The sequence below is a fragment of the Macadamia integrifolia genome, chromosome 13 (genome assembly GCF_013358625.1).
Source record: "Macadamia integrifolia cultivar HAES 741 chromosome 13, SCU_Mint_v3, whole genome shotgun sequence".
NCBI classification, from domain to species: Eukaryota; Viridiplantae; Streptophyta; class Magnoliopsida; order Proteales; family Proteaceae; genus Macadamia; species Macadamia integrifolia.
This window is the reverse complement of record NC_056569.1, coordinates 8903823-8913472: the sequence shown is the minus strand read 5'-3', so window position 1 is coordinate 8913472 and position 9650 is coordinate 8903823. Positions and strand designations below refer to the sequence as shown.

The window sequence follows — 9650 nt, the reverse complement described above, 5'->3', positions numbered from 1 at the left end:
TGGTACGAAATTTCCAATCTAGAAGTAGAACCAGAACTACATGTTTGTTCCCCAATCTGGGTCTTTATTCTCGACACACAATTGAAGACAGGTAATGGTGGTAGTACCAGATAAAGAGTCTACACTGCAAGACAACTCTATTTCCATCCATAGGACCCTGCACTAATTGCTAAGACAACCTATCCTAAACTCTTCTTGTAGTCACCTCTGTTTTTTTCCTTCTAAATTTCACATTCTAGTAGAACAGATCTTGGGTTGATGCTGGTGGTACAATTCAACAATTTGTATATGATTATTTTCCAAAAAGCATATCCATAACACTTCTAAATACCTGGCCTCTCTTGCTAAGATGCTCCCTGACTGCCTTCTCATCTGGTATGAACCCCTTAGCCTTAATCTGCTCCAAGAATTCCCTCCCCTCTTCTATCTTCTGCTCACTTGCAAACGCCTCAAATACAGCAGTGTAGGTTCCAGCATTGGGCCGCATTCCCTTATCCATCATCTCCACGAGGTACTTCTTGGCATCAGCTAATTTGCAGTCCTTAGCAAGGCCCTTAATCAAAACGGTATAAGTGTAGGCATTGGGCTTGACACCAGAAGCCAACATTCTCATATACACCTTCAGAGCTTCCTTGCTCTGCCCAGCATTGGCATAAGCCTCAACCACGGCAGTGTGGGCTACCACGTCGGGCATAGCGCCTTTGTCCTTGATCTGAGCGAACAATTCCATGGCCTCGTGGGTAAGGCCATCCTTGGACAAAGCGTCGAACATCTTGATTGCATTATTGATGAGCCCCTCAGACCTCATTTTATGGAATACCTCTTGAAGATCCTTGGGGTCTTTGGGCTCTTCGACGACGGGTTTCTTACTGAATGGGTCGTAAGCAGAGGGAAGCTTGCTCTTATCTATAGTCTGCTTCTGGGTTTTGCGCTTGGCGTCCACATCGTCGTCTTCATCGGAATCGGAGAAAGCAAAGGTTTTGGGGCTGTTGGTATTGGCCTCGAAGCTGAATAGTCTCCACCCAGTAGTTGATTTAAGCGATGGTGTTGATTGATTGATGCTAGTAGTTATGTTTAGACTTGAAGAGAGATGGTGGTGGTGGTGGTGGTGATGAGGAGGAAGGGAAGTCACACCAGTCAAGCTCGTCGTCGTTATTGAAAACATTCGAGCCGGTGAGTGAAAGCGAGGAAAACAAGCTAAGAATTTGCTGAGAAACGAACAAGAAATCGCTGCCGACGATGCCATATCTTACGAGAAGATGATGGTTTCCCTCGATCGATGTTCAACTCCCTGTGATTGTTCTGCGGCTCACCGCTGATTCTATAATATGTAGGACAGTCGCCTTATTTATTTACACATATACCCTTAGATGCCCTTTCTAGCCATATGATTTGATGTGTGATATAGAAAAGTTGGATGGGAAGTGCAATTGTGGCACTCTTTCTTTTTGCCACATGGTATGCCAACTGGACAAATTTAAAGAGTTGGGAATTGAGAGGGAAATAAGTTGATGTATTGGTCAATTGTCAAATTTTAAATTCTAGTCCAATCACTATATAATGCACATTTTGTTTAATTTTTTTTTTCTGACTGAGAATATTAGAATTAAATTGGCTATAAAAAAATTAGTTTCACCAGAATTTTTTTTAAACATAGTTAAATAGAAGATAAAAATAAAAAAGGAGGTTAAGTATGACGGCTTTTCTTTTCTAGAGGTAGCATTTCAATCAATGGAAGAGCTTGGATGAGAGAAGCATAGGAAACATTTCCATCGGAAGGAGAAGAAAGATAGACACAGATCTAGGTATATTAACGGTATACTCAACCTTTTACCAAAAAGAAATTAAATAAAATACTTTAACAATTGTAATTTGTGAATCACTTTTGCACACATCCTCACATTTCAATGTTCATTCAGAAGAGTGAAATGTATAAAATTGTCAATTATTGGAAGATTTAAAGGGGGTATCCCTCAGACAATTGCATTAGATAACGGCTGTAATTGGGATAATTCTCTCCCATAAAAAATATACCCTATTTCAAAATATATGTCTTCTATGAATAAACCGAGGCAACCATTATTAGAGACGTTAAGGCTTTATTGTCATTTTCAAGACCTTTTGATGGAGAAGAAAGTTCCTATTATACATGGCCCCTGCTGCCTTTCCTTTTAAGCATGAACCCAACAATCGACCCAATGTACTCCAAGAGCTCTCCAACCAACCTGCAGTCTGTAATTTTTGTCTACTCAAATTGAATCCAAATCAACACCCAAAAAAAAGATAAGTATCCAAATAAAATATTCTCTCGAATTGAATATAAAAAGGGCAAATAGGACACGTAAGGGCCTACCAGTGTGGGCCTAGAAGCAATTCAGTTTGGAATAGGACATGTATGCAAACGGATAGACTAAAAATTTGAATAAGATTTTTTTGCCATAAGATGTGTATGTTAGTTATGTTTTATAAAAACCAGAATAATAATTAATTTTTGTGGGTGATGAAAACTAGAATAATATAAATATTTGTATGTAGGTAAAATAAAGATATTGAAAAATCAACTCAATATTCAGTATAATAATTTCATTTTTAAAATGTGCACTAGGGGAAATTTTGGACTTAGCAATAAATAGGAAAATATGATCAAAACTATGAAACAAAGCACAATATTTCTATATGAAATGAACACTTATATCACATATTTTCCGTAAAAAAAGAAAAAAAATTCCATACTGCATATTTTTGTCTATATTTTCTAATGGTGCACATTTTGGCCAACTATCATATTGAATATCAAGATTTTCTTTTCTGTTCACTCGTTTGTATGTTCAAGACATTCTTTTTGGTCGTTAATAGTGTCACGATTAATTGATTGTGACACTCCCAAAAGTCACAAAAATAGATTTGAGCCACTCATTTTCACAGAGTACACATGCATATAAATCAAATATGCATATACATACATAAGATGCATAGACACACTCTCACGCATAAGTATACATTTTTTTTTAACTTGCAATAAAAAATGGATTAAGTTTTTTTTACTTCATCTAAAAAAAATTCCCCGGATTCTATAGTTAAAAAAAAAACAGATGAAATATTAAGTCTCTTTTCCACATTGACAATAATTTTTTTTTTTTTGGTAGAACATATTGACAATAATTAACTTCATCACAAAATGAATATGTATATAACTAATCAATATTCATTCTATCAACATGAGATTCAATCTTCATTGTTCATTCTATACACATGAATTTCATAGTACAAATAACTAAATATTAAACTTGAGATATCATCCCAAAAAAGTAGAACTCATGAGAGAGAAATCTAGAATGAAATGGTTGAAAATAAGGGGACAGTTAGACTGCTTCTTCCATGCTTCTGTTAAAAAAAAAGGCTAAACAAACTTCCTTCAAATTGAATTTTGATGATGGTTCTTCCACCTTCGATCCTTCTCTTATTGGTACTAAAGCTTGTGAGTCTTTCTCTTCTATATTTAAGGGTGGTCATGATAATCCTTTTAGCACTCTACTGAATTGCATTTCCTTTTTAGCGACTCCGAGATATCATAGAGTTTTATGGATATTAATTGAACAATTCTGGGAGGTCGGAGGAAACCAAAAAACGCGTGAGTATATTTATTAAATATGTTTTAAAGTTGGAAGAGTGCATAGATAAAATGCAGTGCAACACTGAAAACAAATAAAACCAGACCGATCCTCTCTCTGCCATTGCTGGTTGGGTTCCCTATCCATTGATCTGGTATTCGTACTTGAATAAAAAAAAATTACCTTTAATATCCAAAACACGGGGAAACCTTTTCACTCCCCTTCTCTTCATGTGTCATTACATCCTCTGCACCTTCTACTCAGCAGCTTGAACTCCATCAAACGATCTACTGACAGACATATACGAAGCTATAGGTCTGGTTTTCGATACTTCATTCACTCTAGACGGTGTTGATGGGTTGGGAGTGAATTTATTATTCCTCTAAGGACTCTGTATGGGCCATGGAACCGTTCGAAGTTTATTGTGACAACTCCATACATTGGAATACGTTGTGAACAGTACCCTTAGCTATTGCATCGATTACTCCCAGTTCATGCAGCTTGCAAAGATGGTTCTCTCGAGTTTTGGCTTGTATCACTATCAACTATTTTGTCCTCAAAGTTTTCGTTTTGTTTTCTCATGAGATTATGTATGTACTTACTTGTTTGGTGATTAATTTGAAATGTGTGGCTTGATGAGTTGAGAATCCATGGAAACTCTAATTCCAGAGTATATCCCTCGTCTGGTGCACTTGTTTTTTTCTACTCATTTTATGAGTATAGCTGTCACAAAACATCCTTATTCTCACGTTGCTGCTGTAAACTTGGCAATGGCAAGATGAGCCTACACTATTGACTCACTGAATGGCATTTCTGCCAACTATATCTTGCCATCTTGGGACGTTGGATGATAAATTTTATCTTTTACTCACTCCATGTGAGTGATCATCCTTGGATCCTCCCCTGTTACTCTTAGTGAAGTTAAAATTCAATGTGGGGGAGAGGTATCATATTTTTGTCTATTTCGTCTAAATTGGGATCTCAAATTCAGCTCTAACATTTTGAATCAGTTTTGGATAGAGGATCTACTTTCCCCTTTTTAAATAGCTTTATAGGAAAATTTTGACTTTGGCAGTGCATTTGCATTCGTATGTATTCAGCTTTCAAGATTCGTTCCTTATATTTTACTGTTGATGCTTCAAGATATAACCTTATAACCTCGTTGCTGTTAATGATTTATTGGAGTATTTGTCTTCTTTGTGTCTGAAGGTGCCATATACGATCAGGGTGTCAATTTTGCAAATGGTTGTAGAACCTTTCGAAGATTCAATACTTTCTAAGCAACATGGCGATATGCGAATGATAAGATTAATAGTCACAATGATCATGAAACTAGTGATGAGATTATCTAGTATTGTTCAATGTTGTATCTTTTTATCATATTTCTCTACTTTGAATCTTTGACACTTTGTCGAGTATATTTGATTCAAATTGGCCAAGAAAAAAAAAAATCTTTGCATTTCATTGTTAAATAAAATATTAACAAAAAAAAAAAGGTAAAATATTCTGAGAACATTAGCATGTGGATCACTTTTGTCTACTTTCTCACGTTTCAATGTTCATCAATAGTGAAATGTCTAAAGTTTTCTTTACAGAAGATTTGAAAAGCATAACCCTCATTTTCTATTACTGGAAGATTGGAAAAGGATAATCCTCAGACATCCGCATCAGAAAATGAGCATCGGAGGGAACCCACTCCCATAAAAAATATACCACATTTCGAAAGATATGGTTCTAACATAAACTGAGGCAACCATTATCAGAGATGTCAAGGCCTTATTGTCATTTTTTAAACCCCTTGATGTTGGAGAAAATTCATCCTTTCCTTTCAAGCATGGACCCAACAATCAACCAATGTACCCCAAGAGCTCCACAACCAACCCCTCATACTGTATTTTTTGCCAATCCAAATTGAATCTAAACCAGCACCCCCCAAAAAAAAAAATTGATTCCAAATAAAACTTCTCTCGAATTGAATACAAGTAGGGCATAAACTTTATGAAATAATAAGGTTCCATAGCAAATCAACTTCAATGGGTCTAGGATGCATGTTCCTCAGTGTGTTGTAATAATAACGAATTATCTCAAGTATCTGAGTAAAATTATTCTCTTAATTACCAAAAGTGAATATTTACCATAAAAAAAATCAAAAGTGAATATTTACCAAAAAAATCTTTACCAAAAGTGGATAGATAAATCTGATATCTTATGTTCTTCATGCTACTCCATGTCACTCATTATCTTTTCGTTGGTGTATAAAAGGTCAAATTCATGATAACATAATGAAAAAATAATGTACACACTAGCGGAATGTAATGGATTCTACTCTCTCTCTCTCTCTCTCTCTACTGCAATCCGTTGTCCCTCTCCTCCCACATCTTTGCCCTCTATCCCACTACCACCCCATATATGAACCCACCTCCTGTCCCTCTACCTTCTCACTTTTGCAGCAACTCTTTAATCTACTGAGATAACCGTGAAATGCAGCAAATCCAACTTCTCTCCCCCAACCCCCAAAATACACCGAAACAATCAAAACCACCACCTTACAATAACAAAGAAACCAACAACCAAAAGAAAACTAACAATGGCAGGAAGAGGATCATGCAACCTCGAAGTTTGGATCTTCGCTTCAAATTACTATTAAAAATAGAACTGGAACATCTAGGGTCTATATGGCAACATTTACAAAAAATAAAAAAAATAAAAAAAATTTAAGTTTCTCAAAAGATATTTTGAATAGAACATGTATGCCAAGTTCAATTTGTGTTTGTGGTTTTTTTTTTTTAGAATGAACTGCGTGAAAACACATATTTGACTAAAATGAGCTCTAAAACAAAGATTGGGACCAAAGCGGGTATTAAAAGGAAAATTTTCAAGAATCCCGACTCCAAACCTTTCAAGATTCTCAACTCTCTCACCACCACCCCTAGTAACAATGCTACCATTTCTGATGATCATTGTACATTTTTGTTTTCTTAATTTAATTGTTTTGACGGTTTGCATAAAATAATTAACAGCAAAATAGTGAGAGAGAAAAGAACTCATAATGCTCAAGGAATATAAGTTCTGAATGGAATGCCCTTGCTTCCCCTTCCTTGGATATTTAAACATTTTGATCAAGGAATGTAAGTTGAAGAAAAATAACAGCATTTTGCTTCACATCTGAGACAAGGACCAGATAAGAGGCTAGCCACAAACATTATATGGAAAACCAACATTGGGGTATCCCACTAGATTACATTTTTATTTTGGTAGGAAAGGGTGGTGGTGGGAGAGGTTGTGGGAGGGGAGGGTAAGGGTGTCAATATATAACCGAAACCATTTATCGGAATCGAAATCGACCGGTTATAACCAAACCAAACTGCACCGTTGTAAATTGATCCAGTTTTGGTTTTATAGGCCATAATTCTGGTTTGGAATCGAACTAAATCGGAAAACCGATGATTAACCGGCATCTAGTATTAAAGACTTAAAGTGTTTTGAATTTCGACAGGTCTCTACTAAAAACAAAGAGAGAAAAAAAAAAAAAAAAAAAAAAAAAAAAACAGAGCACTAACCGAGAAGGGAGCTTCACTTTCACACAATCACACTTCTTGATTTTCTAATTTCTAGGATCATGGTTAATTAGTTATAATATGTGTAATCTTTTACATAGAAAGTATATTGTCCTTTGCAAAATAAATGTATATTATCTTAACTCCTTAGGAAATTTAGTATATGTAGGATTCACACTAGTTGTAGGATGCAAACTATTTTCTAAAACGACACTATTAACCCCATGTTAAACGGTTGTGAACCGAATAACAAAAACCGATTAAAAATCGCTAAAACCGAAATCGGATTAAAACGATTATGATTCCACCTTATTCCTATCTGGTGCGGTTTTGGTTTCACCTTATCAAAATGTAAATCAAACCGGAACCGAATCAAATAACCAAAATTGCACCGTTTGACACCCCTACGGGAGGGGACAAAAGAGCATGGGTTATAGGCTCAGTGCACCCACACCAATCACCATTCACTAGTATTTCTACTCTCAACCACCAAAATCCAAAACCCAAACACCCACTGCCAACTTAGCCAACACTAAGCTGACCCCACAACAGTCTATGGAACATTTTGGGATGAGCCTAAAAAGGAAGAGGAATAATAACCCAAATCCTATGGACCTGGACCTGTTAACTCTACAGAACTCCATACTGGAAACAATCTCAAACTCAACCAACCCAAAGCTTGCTTCTCTGCACTTAAGGAATGGATAAATGGTTTGTCTGTTGGAACGGAGTTCTCTGCCTCTAATGAAGCTCGTCTGCTATACCAAGACAGGAGGAGAGGGGTTCAACTAGGGAGGGGTCAAATGCCTACAGGTAGGACCGGGTAACATCCTCACATCATCCCCCTAATTCCAATATTTCGAATATTTCTGACAGCCTTTACTTTCCATTAATTTTTAGCATTGTTTTTTCTTGGTTCCAACTTAGTGCCAAAGTTATTCAAAGATCTTCTGATGATAGGAAGCCATAGAACTCATTTTTATCAACTGGAACTATTTCTTTTTTGAAGTTTGTTTAATTTTCATTATTTGCTTTTAATATTTTGTCCAGACTACTATAACTATTCTCATCCTTGGTCAGTTTTTGGTATATTTTTAGCCTTTTGATATTATCTTTGTCAATATGTCAATCCTCTTCTAGAATGTCCGAGGTCTCCATAGTAACTTCACTAAGAAATGCCTTGCACACCACTGTAAAAGGTTGAAACCTGACCTCATTTTTCTCTATGAGACAAAATGTAAAGACCATAACAATTTCCCAATGCCAAATTGTTTCGATCCTTATACCAATAGATGGTCCATTAATAGTGTGGGGGGAAGAGGATGCAATGGGGGATTATGGGTGCTTGCTAAGCACTTAGTTATTGCAAATAATGTTGCTTACTACCCTAATTTTATTGGGATCTTCTTACATGACACGGTTTGGGGCAATTGGTGCTTAGTTTGCTTATATGCTCCACCACAACCCAATCTTAGGTCTACTTGCTGGGCTCCTCTTCACGACTTCACTTCCAACCTGGCAACTCCTTTCCTCATCATTAGAGATTGGAACGAAGTCCTATCCCCCTCTGACAAAGTAGGAGGCTCCCCATTCTCATATTCTTATACCTGCAAATCAGTGAATGACATGCTTATATCTGCCAGCCTAGCTGAAATTAAACCTAAGGGATAAAATTTATGTGGTCCAACAGACAAAAGCCTCCTAAACTCATTAAAGAATGTCTGAATAGATATTTTGCTTCTCTCTGCTGGCTTAACCTCTACCCTAATGCATTCGCCACTAAACTGGCCTCAACTGGTTCTGACCACAATCCTATTTTTCTACAACTCAAAGGAACCCGATTATCGTACAAAAAGCTTTTCCATTACTGGGATGCATGGTTCCACCACCCTGACTTCAACTCTTACTGCTACAACACTTGGGAACCTAACCCTAGGATCAACTTCATGACCAAACTTACCAATTTCAGTATAATCCTAACTCGCTAGAACAAATCTGTTTTTGGTCATATTGATCACTTAAAAACAAACTATTTTTCATAGTTCTTGAATTTGGAATCTAAACACTGGGACTCCAATAACTCTTCCAAATTGACCGAAATCTCCAAGAATATCAATTGGATTTTTGAGGCAGAGGAGAAATTTTGGTTCCAGAAGTCTAGACATATGCACCTCACTAACGGGGATAGAAATACCTGATTCTACCATGCTATCTCCAGACATCAGGTCCGCAAGAGAAGAATTGAGTTCTTACAAAATTCAAACAATGAGATCATAGACACTTTAAGGATTGCCAAAGAATTTATACTCTTCTTGCAAAAAATTTGCACAACCTCCAATCCCCTTAATCCGTCATTTGTAGAAAGCCTGTTCCCAAAAGTCCTCACAAAATTTGAAGCCTCTTCACTCACAACAGCACCTGAGGATGCGAAAATACGAAATGTGATTAACTCCAATGGCCCTCACAAAGCTCCAAGCCCAGA

General features: G+C 36.6%; 1 protein-coding gene across 1 annotated transcript; it reads right to left on the bottom strand.

Annotated features, from left to right (window-relative positions):
- Positions 1-1311, bottom strand: LOC122059192 (pentatricopeptide repeat-containing protein At4g38150-like). Its single transcript, XM_042621876.1, has one exon. The coding sequence runs from the start codon at positions 1244-1246 to the stop codon at positions 293-295; it is 954 nt and encodes a 317-aa protein (XP_042477810.1). The 5' UTR covers positions 1247-1311; the 3' UTR covers positions 1-292.
- Between the last annotated feature and the right edge of the window lie 8339 nt (positions 1312-9650).

Excerpts from the sequence above, each read along its gene's own strand:
- LOC122059192 (XM_042621876.1), bottom strand. The coding sequence starts at position 1,246 with ATGGCATCGTCGGCAGCGATTTCTTGTTCGTTTCTCAGCAAATTCTTA.